This window comes from Capricornis sumatraensis, chromosome 4 (genome assembly GCF_032405125.1).
Source record: "Capricornis sumatraensis isolate serow.1 chromosome 4, serow.2, whole genome shotgun sequence".
Classification (NCBI taxonomy): Eukaryota; Metazoa; Chordata; class Mammalia; order Artiodactyla; family Bovidae; genus Capricornis; species Capricornis sumatraensis.
In genome coordinates this window covers 158,195,016-158,213,639 of record NC_091072.1, presented here as the reverse complement: position 1 = coordinate 158,213,639, position 18,624 = coordinate 158,195,016, and the positions used below count along the sequence as shown (strand labels likewise).

The 18,624-nt window shown below is 53.9% G+C and overlaps 1 protein-coding gene across 2 annotated transcripts in view; it reads left to right on the top strand.

Moving 5' to 3' along the window:
* The first annotated feature begins 1,421 nt into the window (after window positions 1-1,421).
* SCUBE1 (signal peptide, CUB domain and EGF like domain containing 1) overlaps window positions 1,422-18,624 on the top strand; it is a 123,467-nt gene continuing 106,264 nt past the window's right edge. For both annotated transcript variants that reach the window (XM_068970777.1, XM_068970776.1), the window contains exons 1-2: window positions 1,422-1,509; window positions 5,730-5,861. In XM_068970777.1, coding sequence (XP_068826878.1) covers window positions 1,422-1,509; window positions 5,730-5,861 — 220 coding nt within the window. The remainder of the gene's footprint in view (window positions 1,510-5,729; window positions 5,862-18,624) is intronic.

Here is an 18,624-nt window from a genome sequence, read left to right as displayed (position 1 = left end):
GAAGCTCTTATTGGTGGTTGTCAAGGAGATGGGCCTTGGGGTTTGCTGAACTTTCTTGCCTTCAAGCGTCCTGCCTGGGGCTGAGAAGGGCCATTTATATCCAGCTTCGCCCGCTGGGTGGGGGGTCTTGGATCCAGGTCTCAACGGAGTCAGGTGTAGACCCCAGGCCCCGCCGGAGCAACTCTTGGGTGGAATGACCTGACTGCTTGGTCTTCCCACCCCCAGCCCATCATCCCGCGGGACCTCGCATTCTGGAGGCGGGGGTGCTCATCAAACTTTGCTGTGTAAGAGGTCAGCCTCGAGACAAGCTGCGGCAGCCAAGACTGACCACTGGGCAGACACAGAATCTTCGCCGCGCCCCCTGCAGACATGGATGCCACAGTTGTCCTAGGACAAGCGCATTCATAGGCCATTGTCCTTTGGGGAGGGAAAAAGTTGATTTGTTTTGAACGTAAATGTGAAAACGATCTTCAAAATGTTTTCCTGGCTGTCTTCTTCGCGGCTGCCTTGCCAGTGCTGGGCACACAGTGAAAGCGAAGTCGGTCAGTCGTGTCGGACTCTTTATGACCCCATGGACTGTTAGCTTACTAGGTTCCTCTGTCCATTGGATTCTTCAGGCAAGAATACTGGAGTGGGTTGCCATTTCCTCCTCCAGGGGAATCTTCCTGACCCAGGGATCGAACCCCGGTCTCCTGCATTGTAGGCAGACTCTTTTACCGTCGGAGCTACCAGGGAAGTCGCACACAGTAGGTGCTCAATAAACACTTAGGGAATGGATGAAAGGACAATTCTGCTTCGAGCGGTCTGCGTTTCTTTCGATACAAATGGATGCCTCCGGGGCCTTTCTCGACCTCCAGGGCCGATGGCCAGGCTCCCCTCCCCTCCCTAGAGTGTGTGTGTGTGTGTGTGTGTGTGTGTGTGTGTGTGTGTGTGTGTGTGTGTTTGCGCGCGCGCGTGTTGGTAAATGGGTGCTGCCCCCTAAGGAGCGGCCACCCTCGACGGACATGGCGGGACCCAGGAGCCGGGGGCAGAGGGAGGGAGCAGCCTCAGAGGCGGCTCCGGCCCGGCCTAGACCTTGCGCCCGGCGGCCCGGCGATCTGGGCCCCTACCCCCCACCTGCCGCCGGCCGGGAGAGGAGGGGGGCGCCCCCGGACTCCCGCCCCTCCCCCCAGGCCGGCGGCCGGCGCCCATTGGGCGGTGGCGCGTGGAGCTCCGCCCCCGGCGGCAGCGGGCCAATGAGCGCGAGGCTGTCATCTCGTCAGTCGCGCCGGCTCGGAGGCTGGGAGCCGGAGCGCTGGCCGAGGAGCCTGCAGCTGGGAGCGCTCGGCGAGCGGCCGGTCGGTGGGGGTCCCCGCGCCCCGCACGCCCCGCACGCCCGGCCCGGCCCGGCTCGAGCCGGCCCGGCCCGGCCCGCAGTGAGCATGGGCGCGGCGGCCGTGCGCTGGCACTTGTGTGTGCTGCTCGCCCTGGGCGCGTGCGGGCGGCTGGCGGGGGGCAGCGGGCTCCCAGGTAAGCCCCGACCCGGTGGGCGGCGGGGTCCCGGGCGGGCCCCTAGCCACGCGCCGTCGGGAGGGCTGCAGCCCCGCCCTGATTCTGCAAAGTAACTTCTGGGGCCGGCCGCGGAGCGCCCCCTCCGCGCTGCCCGGGCCGGCCTGGGGGCTCCCGGAGCGCAGCGGGGCCGGAGCAGGGAAGGGGGGTGGCCGAGGCCCCGGGGGAGCTGGGGCGGGGGGTGGCGTGTGAAGCCGGGAGGAAGAAAGAAAGCACGACGACCCGCCGAGGGGCTCCTCCGTCGGCCCCGGCGCACCGCCCAAGGGCGGGAGGGAGTGGGGACCCCCCCCCCGAAGCCGGACGGGAGCTCCCCCCTTCCCAGGGAAGAAGGGAGGCTGGGAGGGGAGACCGCCGAGGAGGTGAGCAACGGAAAGAGGACTGACCCCGAGAGAAAGAGAAGGAGGATGTGGGAGACGGAGAGACAGACGGACAGAGACGGAGGTACACAAAAGGACGCAGGGAACAAAATCCCGGAGAAGGACGGACTGGAAGAGTAGAGACCAGAAAGACCAAAGCGGGCAAGGAAGAAACCCAAGGGAGTAGGCAGGAGGCAGATGAGCATCTGGAAGGAAAAAGATCAAAAGAGGGAAATGTGAAGGCGGGCGGGAGGAAGGCATGGGAAGAGAGGGAAAGAGAGGTGCGGCCAGGGGGGCGCCCGAGAAAGGGGGGAGGGCGGGGGACGGGGGAGGGAGCCAGCCAGACCCAGGGAAGGAGGGAAGGAGGAGATGGCTGGAAAGCGGTGGACAGATGGACAGACAGGAGGGGGAGGACTGAAGAACAGACACGGAGTAAAGGAAATGCTTGGAGCCAGAGGGTGGGGAGATGGAACACCCTGAGGGGGTCCACCAGAGACAGGCAGGAGACTGGCGGCTGGGGATGGGTAGGTGGCCAGGCAGCAGAGTTGAGGTCGGGGCTCCCTGCAGATTTCAAGGGACCTGGGCACACCTCCCCTTCCCCTCCCGCTCTCTCGGGTGTCTTCCACAAAGCTGAAGACACATTCTCCCCTCCCACCTCTGACCCTGTCCCTCAGAGGAGCTGCCCTTCTTTTGGTCCTCAGAGAGGAGAGACCCTGCCGCGCTCTCCCCGACTGCCCCGAGGTCCCCTGGCTGCGCCCGCTGCCGGGCTCCCTGAGGTCTGTGTCTGGCGGCAGGAAGTCTATTCCTGGGAGTTAACCCCAGAGTGAGGATGCCGGGCCTTTGAAACTATTCCACAATCGAAGTGGAGCTGTTTTCTCCCCCGGTGGCCCCAAGCGAAACTGCCCCAAGGGCCCGCTGCCACACCCCCACGTGTCTGTGGGTATCTCTCCTGGTCTCTGAGTTCCTTCAGCCCCGTTGGCTTGCTCCTGTATGTGCTTGTCTTCCTCTGTCTGTCTGTCTGCTTTATCTGTCCTCACCCCCCCATCCAAGCAAGCATTGTGCTGCTCTGAGACAACTCATGTCAGAGCAAGCACCTGTGATGGGAGGGGAGGGCTGGGCTAGGCTGTCCAGGCCAGGACTGGGGCCAGGGAAATTGCAGGAACCCCTGGCCTGTATGTCCTCTCCCTCTCTCCTCCAACTTGCCTGCCCTCTCCCCAGCCCCCACCTAAAGACGTTTAAAAAGTGTGTTGGGAGACTTCCCTGGCAATCCAGTGGTAAAGGCTCTGCACTTCCAATGCTGGGGATTGAGTTCAATCCCTGATCCCTCTTGAGGGAACTAATATCCCACATGCTACAGGGCATGACACCCCCAAATAAAGGGGTTTTTTGTAAAAAACTACAATTAAAAAAAATGTGTTGGGAGGTGCCCCTACTGCCCCTTGGCTAACATCCATCCATTTTCATCCCACGAGGACACCTGCCTAGGTGTGAGATTGGAGGCATGGGGACCTGAGAGCCCCAGGCGGTTTGACCCCTGAGAAGTGGGAAGAGCTGTAAGTGTGGTCCATTGCCCCATCTGGCCGTGTCTTAGAAGTGGTCCTGGTCCTCTCCCCTGGAACGTGCGGATCTCTAGTCTCTGGCTTCCTGCCCTTGAGGCTATGCCACCCCTCTCGGGGCTCGCACTGTGGTCACTTCTCCAGAAGGGGATGGTCCACTGGCCTGATGTTCCTCCTGGCCCCTGGCATCTGATGACTGGCTTTGGTCTACGCTGACTGCCTCCTGGCCCCTGATCCACCATCCTTAGGGCAGCTGTAGAGGGTGGGCTGCTGACCTGAGCAGATAACAACTACTCTGAGAAAGGATGCCACCTGCTCTGTGTGTGTGTGTGTGTGTGTGTGTGTAGGGAGGTACTTCTGTCGTATTTCTTTTTGATGCCTCCCTTTAGGGGCAGGCTGGAGCCTTGGGGAGGAACAGCCCTGGAGGGGAGTGGTTCTCTTAGAGAGAACTCCCCATGCAGATTTAGAACCCAGAGGCCAGCCAGAGCAGTAATTCAGAGTAGACATTCTTGAGGGCCAGATGGGCTGGGGTGAAGCAGAGGCATGAAGAGAGGAGGGCATTCCAGGAGTTCCCCAGGCTTGCCCCTGGGTGATGGCCCTCGCCGTAGCTACTGAGAGTTCCTTGTGCTCCCCTCTGGGTCCTTCTGTCTGTCTGTCGTCCATCTGTACTCTATTCATAGCTGGCTGGAGGAACATGTCATGTGGAAAGGTCCTGGACCTGCTGATCCTGAGTCAGAGTCCAGTCTCTGCTCCTAATGAGCTCCTGACCGTCAGCAGGCTTCTCTGGGCCTCAGTTTCCTCATTTGTAACCTGAGGAATGAACCTAGATTATAGCTAAGGTTCTTCTGGCTGCACTATCCTGTGCTCTGCGGGCCTTCCTGCTGCCTGAGCTGTGTGTGTGTGAGAGGGAGGGAGAGAGGGAAGTGTATATACAGATGCACAGAATCTATTTTACATTATTTGCTCAACAGCGATTCCAGACTGACAGTGTATATGGAGGGAAGGCGGTAGGGAGTGCCAGGAACCCTCATAACCTTAACTTAACTTGAGTTTGGAAGTCAGAGTATGAGAACCAGGTTCAAACCTAGATTTCCAAGGTGGAGAAGAGAGAGGACAGGGAGACTGGATGCATCCATGAGCCGGGTTAGCCCAACTGACAGAATGGGTCCACCACTGGGACGCTCTAGCCTGGTGGCATGGAGGCCAGGGGAAGAATCCTTCAGGGACTTCCCTGGCAGTCCAGTGGCCAAGACTCTGGCCTCCCAACGCAGGGGGCCCAGGTTTGATCCCTGTCAGGGAATTAGATCCCACATGCCTCAACTAATGGAGAAGGAAATGGCAACCCACTCCAGTACTCTTGCCTGGAAAATTCCATGGACAGAGGAGCCTTGTAGGCTACAGTCCATGAGGTTGCAAGGAGTCGGACATGACTGAGCAACTTCACTTCTGCCTCAACTAAAGATCCCACATGCTAAATGAAGATCAAAGATCCCGTGTGCCACCACTAAGACCCGGCACCGCCAAATAAATTTTTATTTTTTTAGAAAAGAATCCTTTATTTCCACATCCTAGGGGCTGGGTGGGGCCCGTGTTTCAGATCTGCCACGTGGGCCTGCTGGCTTAGCCCCCATTCTCTGCGCCACGCTAGCCTCTGTTTCCCCATCTTCGACCCAAATGGGATGGATTTAAATTCCTCTGAGGACCCTTCTGGCTCTAAATTCTAGAATAGGAGGGTGGAGGAGGGTTAGAGAGATGCTTGTGGGGAGAGCAAGACATGCGGAGAGAGACGCTTTTCCTCTCTGTGTTCCTAAAGTGAAAAGTGAAAGTTGCTCAATCATGTCAAACTCTGTGACCCCATGAACTTCTCCAGGCCAGAATACTGGAGTGGGGAGACTTTCCCTTCTGCAGGGGATCTTCCCAACCCAGGGATCGAACCCAGGTCTCCTGCATTGCAGGCGGATTCTTTAACCAACTGAGCCACCAGGGAAGTCCTATGTTCCTAAGCCTCCGCTTTCTCAGCTTTGTAATGGGAACGATAACTCTACCTAATGGAATCATTGTGAAAATAAACAAGACTGGCACCTGGCACAGAGCAGCTGCCCCAAAGATGCTACCAGGCACCACCTGTCACACCGGGTGGTCATGTGACAGCTCTTCCTGTTAGTTACCCCAGGGACCATGGTGGGGCAGGAGGCAAAAGGAACTCCCTGCCCCACACTGGCTGCCCACGTCCCGGCCACACCTCACCCATTGTTCCCCATCCCAGCAGGGGCCGTCGATGTGGACGAGTGCTCGGAGGGCACGGACGACTGCCACATTGATGCCATCTGCCAGAACACGCCCAAGTCCTACAAATGCCTCTGCAAGCCAGGCTACAAGGGGGAAGGCCGGCAGTGTGAAGGTGAGCCCGGCCCAGCCCTCAGGCCAGACCCTCAGCCCCCACGGCCCTTGGGGGTGGCCTCGCTCAGCCCTGGCAGGGAGGCTGCAGGCTGCCCCGGAACCTGGGCTGCTTCCTTCGGAGGTCAAGGAGTATTTAACTCTCCCTGAGTTTGAAACTTTGGGGTTTCAATTTAATAAGAAATTGAGGTGGAGCACTGGATGGTATATTTGTCCATCTGTCCCTGACCGGATATATATGGGGTAGAGCCCTGGGGTGACCCCCAAGGTGGTGGTTGTTGTTGTTCAGTTGCCAAGCCGTGTCGGACTCTTCGAGACCCCGTGGACTGCAGCACGCCAGGCCTCTGCTGGTCCCTCACCATCTCCTGGAGTTTGCTCAATTCATGTCCATTGAGTCGGTGATACCGTCCAACCATCTCATCCTCTGTCGCCCGCATTCCCTCTGGAGGAGGGAATGGCAAAGCACTCCAGTATGCTAGCTGTGAGAACCCCATGAACTGTATAGAAAGACCCCAAGCTCCCTAGTTTCAAATCCAAAGCTACCCGAATATCCTGTGTAGCTTCCACAAGGGAACTTCGCAGGAGCAGCCACCGCAGCTGTGGGGCTGGCTCAGGTCTCTTGTGTCGATGATACGGGCGTGGGCAGAGACTGGTGCTACCTGTCTGTCCATCCAGCCTTCCTTCCCTGCACCTGGGATGCTGGTTTGAGCGTATGGGCCTAGAAACTGCCTCCCTGGCAGCCTGAAAGTCGGAGGCAAGAGCACTCTTGGCTGTCTTTGGAGCGGACTTCCCAAGCCAGACAGAGCCTTTGGGAGCATTTGTCCAGGAGGGTCTGTGTGGTCATTCTGCCTCCGTGGGTCTGGCACAGGACCTAGCATCAGGGGGCCAGAGACAGCTCTCTTCCAAGGCTGATGTGCAACCCTGGTTGAGAATCAGGATCCAAGGCTTCCCTGTCTGTCTCCACTTCACAGATGAGGAAAACTGAGGCTCTGATTGGAGAAGTCACTTCTGCAAAGTGCCCCCCAACCCTGTTTCACAAGGGCATGGCTGGGACTCATACCCAGGCCCCTTAATTCCTGCCCAAAGCTCTCTGTCATCTCATTGCCTTCTCCCCGAGCCCTGCCAGCTTCCATTTTCAAAGCATGAGACTTGTGTTAGGTAAGCAAGGTGGGTGCCTGCCCCTAGGTTTTTATAGGAGCTAGGTTTTATAAGAAATATGGCTGTGGCTCCTCAGGACGCTGGTATTGTTGATCCGTCTCATTTGTTGGGCATCTACTTAAGGCTGAGTGCCAGATAGATGACCCTGTCCTGGATCGTGCCTGGTTTGGCCACAGCCCTGGCCTTGCTTGAGGCCCAGAAGCCAGAGCAGGGAGCTGGCGCCTATCCACAGACCTCTGGAAGGAGGCCAGGCTGGAGGCAGATAGCGCAGGCCGGCTGCTGTTAGGCCTGGACACGAGCTTGGTGGTTCCGGCTGGCGCATGTGAGACGCTGTTTTCTTCTTATCTTGTGCCCTGCCCTCTGGCCGGGGGTTCCCAAGGTGAGCCCCGTCTCCACCAGTGGAAGCCGCTGACCCAGCCTGTTCCTCCTCCAGCCCAGCTCCTGAGGTCCGCCCCCCGCTGTCCCTTGCCCAGGATGCCCACGTTTTGTGTCCTACCTGTTGCCCTGAAGTCCTGCAGAGTCCAGCTTAGCTTCACACTCTGCTCGAGTGGAACCCCCCAGGGTGGGGGTCACGGTCACTGGCTCTGGGGGCCTGATGGCCCCAGTATGAGGATGAAAAAGAACAAAGCTGTGAGTGTGCTTCAGTCTCTCCAGCCTGCTCTGGCCTCTGGCCTCATCTGAAGCGCGGACGCCCTTGTGCCCCGGCCACACATACACACACCAGGCCAGTCGTGTTTCTGAGACCCAGCTCAGATGTTTCCCCTTCATGGAGCTCCTTTCCCTCCTTTTATGCCCTGGCTAAATCCTAATCTGTCTTCAGGCCTCCTGAAGACAACCTTTCTGGCCCCAGGGCCTGGTTTCATGGAAGACAGCTTTTCCATGGACCGGGGAGGGATGGTTTCGGGATGATTCAAACGCGTTGCACTTGTTGTGCGCTTTGCTTCTGTCATTATTACATCACCTGCAGTCATCAGGCATTTGATCCCGGAGGCTGGAGACCCCTAGTGTAGGGAGCCAGAGCCCTGGCACCCTCAGTGTCTGGTCGACAGTGGGCACTCAGCATACAGTAGGTGCTCGGGACGCAGGGAGTAGTACTGTTACCCGTGTTGTTGTCATCACTGTCATCTGCTCCCATCGCCATCATCAGAGCTCTGTCGGGTACCATCTGCTGGTTTCCATGGTGTAAATGGGGGCTTCCCAGGCGCCACTAGTGGTAAAGAACCCGCCTGCCAAAGCAGGAGACATAGAGACACAGATTCGATCCCTGAGTCAGGAAGAGCCCTTGGAGGAGGAAATGGCAAGCCGCTCCAGTAATCTTGCCTGGGTTAAGATTAATCCCATGGACAGAGGAGCCTCAAGGGCTACAGTCCGTGGGGTCCCAAAGGTCTCATTTTTCATGCCCCAAATAATTCCGGGTGCACTAAACCTCGGGCGTGGCATGCAGTTTGCTGCCACTTTCTCCTGTAGCAGACGTCAATCAAACCTGCTTCCCCTCCCTGGGCCCCTTTATCTGCAGGTCCTGAGCTGATGTGGAGTGTGCAGAGGCTGACGTTGGAGTTTGGGAAGAAATGAGTTCCCTTGTCCTAGACATCTGAAAGATTTTGGTGTTTACTGTGGTAAACAGAGAGGACAGGGTCTTAGCAGGCCCAGAGAAGGCGCCTTCCACAGCCTTCCTCACTCTTCACAGGAAGAGGTCAGCCTGTGACCGCTCCCTGCCTCCCCAAGTGGGGCCGACTGAACCCCATAACTGTGTTGCCTTGAAACCCCTGCTGCCGGAGGAAAACCCTTTAGCAAACCCGGTGCCTGAAGCAACCAGACCCGGGGATGGCTTCTCACTGCGCGTTCAAGACCATCTTGCCATGTTGTCACGTGCACGTGTGATGATGGTGATGTGTGTCCGGGGAGCAGCCTGGGGTCACATGTGGTCAGCTTACCACCAGCAAGGGGCTTGCTGTAGGCAGACTGAGGGGTCTCAGACAGCTGGGAAAGACCCTGAGCAAGGCTGAGGATAAACCAGTGTTTTCTCGATGGTTCTCATCTTGACAGTGTCTGAAGTCACTCGAGGTGAGTTCACAGACATGCAGAGTTGGAATGAGCTTTAAAGGGCCTCTAAGGCAGCCCCCAAGTTTTATAGATGAGTGCCCCTCTTTGTTGCCTATGCCAGCCCCACACAACCTCTGTTTAGCCCACTTCACGCTGGCTTAATGGTTCCCAGGTCTCCTCCTGAAATGTGGGCTCCTCAGGGTCAGGGTCTGTTACCTTTCAGCTCTAATGCCTAGAACCCAACACCAGGCCTGGCACAGGGATTGGGAGACATCTGTTGGGTGAATTGGTGGATGGATGAGTTGCAGCGGTCACCTCCTCCAGGAAGCCTTCCCGGCTGCCCCAAACAGGTCAGCTGTCACCAATGAGCATCACTCCTTTGGAGTTCCTGTCACACTGGGTTGCCATGACCTGTGACTTCACTTAGGCTTGGGCCTAGAGCTGGCACTGGTGGATGAGGTGAATGACTATTGTCCATGTCTGAGGGGTATCAAGAAAGGTTTCCTAGAGCCTCCCACACTTTGAAGGTTTTATGGATGAAGAAGCCAAGTCTGGAAAGGGGCGAGGTCTAGTCCACGGATGCCTGATGGGACCAGTGGCAGAATTAGGTTGAAGAAATTGGGCCCAGGAAGGTTAGTCTCTCACCAGGTCACCCAGCTGAGGGACAGAAGGACCTAGACTATGATCCCAGTCAGCCATGAGGTCCCAGCAGTGGCCTGGGCCCCCAACAGCCTTAGCTATGCAGGTTTAGGGGGGCTGCAGAGACCTTTTAACACCTCCCCTTGCCTCCGTCAGCTCTTCTGAGCCAGGCCTCATGAGCCTGGACCACTGGAGATACTCCTCAGCTAACTAACCACTTTGAATCCGGTCATTCTCTGTGTCTTTTTCTCCCTAACCTCCCCCCAGCATCACTGTCCTTTAATAGTTCTTCCAATTTACCAGCTCCCTCCTACTCCAGGGCCTTTGCACATTCCATTTCCCCATCCTTCTTCATTTAGCTGAGCTGCTGCCTTCCCCGGCCCCCCACCAGGCACCTTGTGCATGGACCTTCAGGGAGCTGCCAGGGCCAGCCCTGCGCTGGCCTCCTGGTCTGAATTAGTCGGACCTGTTTGTACTCTTTCTGTCGAGGGGGCAGGCTGGGGGTGAGGAGGGGGCATTTCAGTCCCTTTAAATGCTTCAGCTCATTTAACCTTAATTGCTTTGTTTTCATAGACATGTGCTAAGGAAAAGGACCAAATTATAGCTTGAATTGGGTCTTGCTAATCTTAACGAAAAGCTCTCGTTTATAATCAGGACCAGGTCCCAAACGTGGAGCAAACCACCCTCAAATGGCTTGTTTAAATAACTGAGACCCTCCTGATAATCACTGTTTAGTCTGCAACAGCAGTGCACATCGCCCCTTCTATGTGTACTTAATTTTTTAAACCCTTTATTCAAGTGCTTTCTTCCACTTGCAAGTTCCAACTCGGACCTTTTCCAAAACGTCATAATTAAAACTCTTGGGGGAAATAGCTTTTTGTTTTGGCCACAGTATATCAAATATATTACTATTTTCCGTTTTCTGTGAAAACGAAAAAAATGACAGCCTTATGGGCATCGGAGATCACAAAATTAGCATGTAAGTAATGCATGTAAATAGTCACTTCCTGAATTTTATATCCCCGGGGCCTACTTGTCAGTCACCGAAGTTAGGTAGATTACAGGCCATGCTATTAAGTGTTTTAACAAAACTCTTAATAACACACCCAGTGATCCATTTAGTTTAACATCAGAAAAAAAAAAAAAAAAAAAAAAACCCTTGAGACCAATTGGCCTTCTGAGGAAATAATGTCTATGACCTTATTAAATCATTTTCATCATTATTACACTCTTTCCTGAAACTCCAGATACAATTCTGCTTTTTGGGAGGCCAGCAAAGGCAGTTCAGAGGTGGGCTGGGAGGGCGGGAGGAGGGGAAATTCTTCTTCGAGTCTTAAAACGTGCAATTATGCATGCTAACGTGTGCCCTGCTGAAGATGAAAGCGCTGGAGTCCGGCAGACCAGCGGGCAGGAAGAAATCGGATGTGACTTAAAATTCCAAGCTGCTGTCAGCTAGCAATTAGGCAGCGTGGCTTGCAACTGGTCCCAGATCTGCTGTGGAGCTGAGGCTTCTTGGAGCCCTGGTCCATTTTGTGTAGGGGGCGGGGGGAGTTAAGAGCTTGTATCATTGGCATCGAAGCATGGAGGCGTTTGCTTCCATAAGCCTCGGTTTGCCCGGGTTTAGAATGTGTCCACTGGACCAGATTCAGTTCAGGATGGAGACTGTTCACTGAGCACCTACTCTGTGCCAAGCTTGGGGCTGGGGCTACAACCTGTTTTCCCGATCTCCCCGTTCAGGGGAGAAACAGATGGGGAAAGACATGATCGTTAACAGGGCGTGGAAAGTACAGCCATGGAAATACAGACCAAACTCAGCGGGGCGAGAAGGACAAGGGCCAGCACTGCTTGGGGAGGGGTAAGTCTAAAAAGACTCCCTGGAGAGGCGGTCATCTGGGCTAAGTTAGGAAGGCAGAGGGGGTCTCTGACACTCCTTCCGGCTCAAATGGTCCCCGAACACATCTGTCGCAAGGATGCCAAGGTCTGATTTTATCCCTGCCGACTCGGTGAGTGCAGCAGGTGACAGCCTTCCTCCCATCGTGTGGGATGGGGGGCACCTGTCTCACCCAGTGGCCGCTGAGTGGGAGCTGGGGGAGGGACAGCCACCTGGCTATAGGCGAGAATGCCTGCGATCGAGCTTTTTTCTCTAAATCCCCATTTCTCCTAGGGTTAGAGGGCCTCTGCCCCCACCCCCTCCCCATCTCTGAGCACTCCCCCACCACCCCAGGGCAGTAGGCCTCCTTCCGTCCCTTCCTCTAGGCCCTCTAGCCTCCTCTTGGCCGCTTCTTATTACAGTGGCTGTATTTGTTTTTCCATCCGAGGAATGCTAACCAGCAAAAACCATTATTTCTAAGAAAATAAACCACGGGCCTTGTTGGCCTTTGAATGCTACTGAAGTGGATGGTGGCCTTCCCCAAAGGCCTTGAGACAAAGAGGGCTGGAGGGCTCATGTGTGCAGGCAAGGTCAGGGGGTCTTGGAGGGATGCTTGGAGGGGGTCTTCCAGATGGGCCAGGGCTGCAGCCCCTGGGAGGAGAGGGGAAAACCCCAGCTGGCTGGCGTGGACTTGCTGCCCTGTTAATAACGGCGGCTGCTGCGGCTCAGCCTCTGCTCCCTCCGGGGGCGCCCAGAGGCACTACCCTCTCCCAGAGACCCCTCTCCCCGCCCTCCACCTCTGTCTGGACCTCCTGCCCTTTGAGTCGAGGGGAGTAGGGCTGGATATAGGTCCGTGGAGACCTGGGTGCCCGCCTATGTGACCTTGGGCAGGTCTGTGGACCTCTTGGGCCTTAGAGTGCATGCTTAGTTGCTTCAGTCGTGTCCGACTCTGCCACCCTGTGCACCATGGCCTGCCAGGCTCCTCTGTCCATGGGATTCTCCAGGCAAGAATACTGGAGTGGGTTGCCATTTCCTTCTCCAGGGGCCTTAGTGTGCTGACTGCAAACTCAGGCCTCTTTTGAGCCCCACAGTGGGCAGCTCTATCTTTAGGGTGCTCCTTGCTACGATGGCGCCCAGTTCGGGCTCAGTCTGTGAGGGTTCCAGGGGGGCTCTGGCAGGATTGTGGGCACTGACAGCCCCACAGGCAGGCCTGGCCAGACCAGAGTGCGGGGAGGTGGGGGGGGCAAGGCTGTCCTTGCATGAGATGTGTTCATCTGTGTCTGTGTCATCCTTCCTGTCTAGACTGGCAGCTCCTCATGGCCAGGGTCTGGCTGAGGACAGGAAGGTGCTGGAATAAGAGGGCAGAAGTCGGAGAGATGGCTTGATCCCTAGTGAGGACCATGGGCCCTGGCTCCCTATTCACTGAAGCGTGGGGGATTCTCCAGGTGGCTGTGTCAAGGTTAGGATGGTGGAGTCTGCCGCCAGCCTGCCTGGCTTCCAGTCTTGGCTTTACCACTTACTAAGTGCGTGATCTAGCACACGTCCCTTCAGTTCTCTGAGCCTCGGTGTCTCTTTCTATGATGGGGAGAGTGAAGCCCTTCCTGTTTGGCTATAGTAAGAGTTTAGCTGCGGGCCGTTAGAAGACAGTAGGCAGTCACCCTTGCCATTATTGGCATGACGATTAGGGAGCAACTCCACAGGGGACCTGGAGAGAAAGAGAGTAAAATCAAAGTGCACCAGGCCAGCTCCTGAGCCTCTGGAGCCCAGAGGGCAGCCTGTGGGCTTAGGGGGAGAAGCCTGAGCTGTGGGTCTCGGGTTCAGCCCCAACCTGCTGATATGGTCAGCTCTTCAATCCCCCTCTCTGGGTTCAGGTAACCCTTTATCAAACCCAGGGGTGCACTGGAGAAGCTCTAGGACCCCAGCCTGCCCGTTCCAAGTGGTGGCTCAGGCTTTTGGGCAACTGTATTTCTGACCATCCTTCTGTTGAGTTCACGGGTTGGGTCTGTGGAGCACCCCCTCAGAGCCTGGAGTCTCAGGGTCTGGGGCGTCCCCCCTGCCTTTTTGGTAACGGGGTGGGAGAATGACTGTGCTTCTGATTGGCAAGGGAGCAGCGGGAGCCTCAGCTCTGAGCTGGCAGCCCCTCATTCCCATCTTGAACACTCTGAGAAGGCTGCTCCCCATCATCCAGGTTGCTTGGGCATCCGCTAGGCCTGATGTCAGAACTTGGGAACAGCGAAGGGTCCAGAGGGTTTGGGAGCGAGAAAGGGAGTAATTAACTGGCCCTTGGGGTTCGGTAGGCAAGTCCCAGCCTGATACTTGCGAGCCACAAAGCTCACCGTGAGTCCACACTGAGCAGAGGACACTCGATGTCAGTTCACAGTGAGTATCTGCTCCCAGGCAGAGCCCCAAAACTCCCCAGCATGATGTACGAGATCACTGACAGCATTAACTGAGAAAAACAGCGTTAATGAGATATGATCCATGTACTATACCATCACCCACTTAAAGAATACAATTCAGTGCCTTTTAGTATATTTACAGACTTGTGCACCCATCACCCACATCAAATTTATTTTGATTACTTTTCATTACTCCAAAAAGAAACGCTGTACCCTTTAGGCATCACTCCCCAGCTTCCCAGTCCCCAGAAACCACTAATCTGCTTTCTGTCTCGATACTTTGGCTCTTCTGCAGACGTCATATAAATGGAAGCCTACAGAACGTGGCCCTTTGTGACTGAGAAAGCATTCTCCAAAGTCTGATGGCCTGGCCCACTTCCTGGCCCCCCTTGTATTAGCTGTGTGACCTCGGGCAGGGTGGCAACACCTCTGAGCCTTGATTTCTCTTGCTGTCAAATAAAGATGTTCATACCTACTTCTTAGGGTGCTCATAGCCAAGGGCCTGCATGCAGCCTCATACATCCGTGAAGGCTTCAGTCGAGATGGCTACTCATTCATTCAATGCCAAGCAGACTCTGGGGAGACACGCTGCTACTGCTGAACCTGCAGCTCAGCAGGACATGGTTCTTGCCCCATGGAAGTCGCAGCCTCGAAGGACACATACAGAGCAAGTGACAGGAATGACAGTGTCCTTTCAGGGAGCCGCAGGGCCCAGAAGGTGGGGAGAAGTGCCCGCCCCCCCCCCCCCCCCGGCTGCCAGGCAATTTGCAAGAGTTCAGAGCGGGCAGTGATGTGGAGGCTCGGTCTGTGGAAGGGCGTGAGTGTCTGTGAGCTCTGGGCAGAGGAAAACAGCATGAGCAAAAACGTGCAAGCCCGAAGCCGTGCAGGCCACTGGGAGAGGTCACCCCACAGCTCAACCCCATGGTTACCTTGGATCATGGGTTGGCTGGGGGGAGGACCTTCCCACCCTCTGGCTGAGCCATGGTCATTGTGTGCTGTTAGGAATGAAAAAGTATATAGATTTGTGTTGGTTTTGCATGACCTTTGACCTTTCCCATAATTAACTGCTGGGCCCACTTCTGGCATTGTCTCGGCAGAAGGGAAACCTGATCGATGGATGCCAGGAGTCCGCCGAGAGCGGGTCTCATTACTCAGTCATTACAAACCCAGAGCTTAACCCTGTGCCACCGGAGACGGGGGGCTTAATCCTTCCTGCTGGGCGGCCCTGCGGAACCACCTTCCCGCGAATGTAATTAGCCAACAAACCGGATTAAGATTTATTCACCAATAAGGACTCAACTTCCTAAGCCATACATCTCTCCCAGAATGGTTGCCTGATCTAAGGAGTGCACGTTTTTTCCTAAAGCCCCAGACAAAGGAGAAGACGTGTTAGCGCCCAGCCAGGGAAGGGTTCTTTGTTAGAGCGTTTGCTCTCCGCCGTCTGCAAGGAATGTCGAGAAAAATGCCAATTTTGAGGGGAAACGGGGAGATGTGTTCAGTAATGATTTCTGAGAGTGGCAAGTAGAGTGCTTTAAAAATCCTCATTTGGAGAACCTTTCCGGTCAGTCCTGATTTTTAGAACTAAAATGCCCTAAATGGTATTGAAATGAGAAGAATCTCTGACTCACTGTAGTAGACTCTCTTCGAATCGAGGCACTACAGAATAAATGTATGTTTTATGGGGCAGCAAGAATCAATTTTGAATTAAAAAACAACAACAAACTCTTCCCACCTGAGTCCAAGCCAGTGTTGTTGGCACGTAACTACAGCTGTGGGATTGTGCGTGCGTGCTGCCATTTTAATACAGGAAAAGTGGAATTGCTTGACCTTTTAAAATCCTATAATGAGCAGCTCCCTGTGATGTTTTTCTCTGCTCTGTTGGATGATGGAAGCTGTTTTCTGTTGGGACTTGAGTTCTCATTAAAAAAAAAAAACCCAAGCTGGAGAAGAAGCAGGGATGTTTGGAGCGAGCTGTTGGCCTTCTATTCCTGAGCACTCAGGTTGGAGCTTCGTCCTGGCCACTTTCTCTGATATAAACATCTCTGTCACTACCTCTTAACCTCAGGAGCAAGCACGGACCTTGGAAATAAATACGATGATGCATGTGACGTCTCTTCCCCAACTTTCTCCTTAATAACTTTTTGAAGCATAAAGCACCCTGAGGACGTGGCTCCGGGAGGAATAGAGCCTGCATCTGAACGTAGTCCCTTGCTCCGCTACCTGGGAAGGCCAGGTCCGCAGCTGTGCTGGGCCTCGGCCTTGGTGTCAGGACAAGGGAAGCGGTGGCCACATGGGCTTCCCACACCGCTTCATCCCTGTGCTCTCCGCATCTGCGGTCCCAAAGCCGTCCTCCCTATGGGACTGTGTTTCCACATGGTTTCTTCCTTTCTGTCTGAACATCTTCTCTGTATGTCTTTATCCAAATTTCCTTCTTAGAAGAACACCAGTCATTGGATTAGGCCCATCTGACTCCAATACGCACACATGCTAAGTGGCTTCAGTCATGTCCAACTCTTTGCAACCCCATGGACTGTAGCCCACCAGGCTCCTCTGTCCATGGGATTCTCCAGGCAAGCATACTGGAATGGATTGCCATGCCCTCCTCCAGGGGATCTTCCCAACCCAGGGATCAAACTCGTATCTCTTATGTCACCTGCATTGGCAGGCAGGTTCTTTACCACTGGCGCCACCTGGGAAGCCCGTACTCCACTACAACCTTATCTAAAGCTTGATTACATCTGCGAAGATCCTATTTCCAAATCAGGTCACATTCACAGGTACTGAGGGTTGTTAGGACATCACAGGTACTGAGGGTTGTTAGGACATCAACACCTCTTTTGAGGGACACAAACTCACAACAGCCCTTTGAGAATAAATATCTAGACCAGTCTCTCAAAGCAAAAGAAATAAAAGTGAAAATCAACAAATGAGACCTACTCAAACTTAAAAGTTTTTGCACAGCAAAGAAAACCATAAACTAAACAAAAAGACAATGTATGGAATGGGAGAAAATATTTGCAAATGATGCGATCAACAAGGGCTCAATTTCCAAAATATACAAACAGCTCATATAAGTCAATATTCAAAATAATAAGAATAACCCAATCAAAAAATGGGCAGGAGATATAAATAGATGTTTCCCCAATAAAGACTTACAGATGGCCAACAGGCATGTGAAAAGATGCTCAATGTTGCTAATTATTAGAGAAATGCAAATCAGAACCAGCATGAAGCATCATGTCACACTGGTCAGAATGGCCATCATCCAGAAGTTTACAAGTAATGAATGCTGGAGAGGGCATAGAGAAAGAGAACCCTCCTACACTGTTGATGGAAATGTAAAGTGGTGCGGCCACTATGGAAAACAGTATGGAGGTTCCTCAAAAAACTAAAAATAAAGTTGCCATATGAGCTGGCAATCCTATTCCTGGATATATAAGCAGACACAACTATAATTTGAAAAGATACATGCACCCTCATGTTCACAGCAGCACTGTTTACAATAGCCAAGACATGGAAACAACCCAAGCGTCCATCAGCAGACACGTGGTTTAAGAAGATGCCGTGCATATACGTTGGGTTGGCCAAGCCAGCACAATACAATGGACTATTACTCAGCCATCGAAAAGAATGAAACAGAGACATTTGCAGCAACATGCATGGAGCTAGAGATTGTCATACTAAATGAAGTGAGTCAAACAGAGAAGGACAAATGTTACGTCACTTACGTGTGGGATCTAAAAGCTAATACAAATGGATCTATGTGCAAACCAGAGGCAGACTCACACACATAGAAACAAACTTACGGTCATCAAAGGAGGAAGGAAGGAATCGGGAGCATAGGGTTAACAGATGCAAACTGCTACACGTAAAAACGATACGCAATAGACTTGCCACGTAGCTTAGGGGACTGTATTCAATATCTGGTAATAACCTATAATGGGAAATAATCTGAAAATATATAACTGAATCACCTTGCTGTATAGCTGAAACTAACACACTATCATAAATCAACTACACTTCAAATTTTAAAAAAAGATTAAATAACTAGAGAGCTTGGCTCTGCCCCCCTCCACTCCTTCACCCTCTCCCCACTCCATCTGCCTGTTCCTCATTCTCTAGCTTTAACGGTCCTTAAATAGTGATCCAACATAGACAACAGACTGGTGGTTGCCAAGGGGGAGGAGCTTGAGGGGAGGGCTAGAGAGGGAGACGGTGGGTAGCAGATGGAAGCTAGTATATATGGAATGGATGAACAACAAGGTCCTACTGGATAGCACAGAGAACTATGTTCAGTATTCTGTGATCAACCAGAATGGAAAAGAATATTTAAAAAGAACGTATATATACATATATATCACTTTACCATACAGCAGAAATTAACACAACATTGTAAATCAACTGTTCAGTTCAGTCGCTCAGTTGTGACCGACTCTTTGCGACCCCATGGACTGCAGCACACCAGGCCTCCCTGTCCATCACCAACTCCCGGAGTTGACTCAAACTCATGTCTACTGAATCAGTGATGCCATCCAACCATCTCATCCTCTGTTGTCCCCTTCTCCTCCTGCCCTCAATCTCTCCCAGCATCAGGGTCTTTTCCAATGAGTCAGCTCTTCACATCAGGTGGCCAAAGTATCGGAGTTTCAGCTTTAACA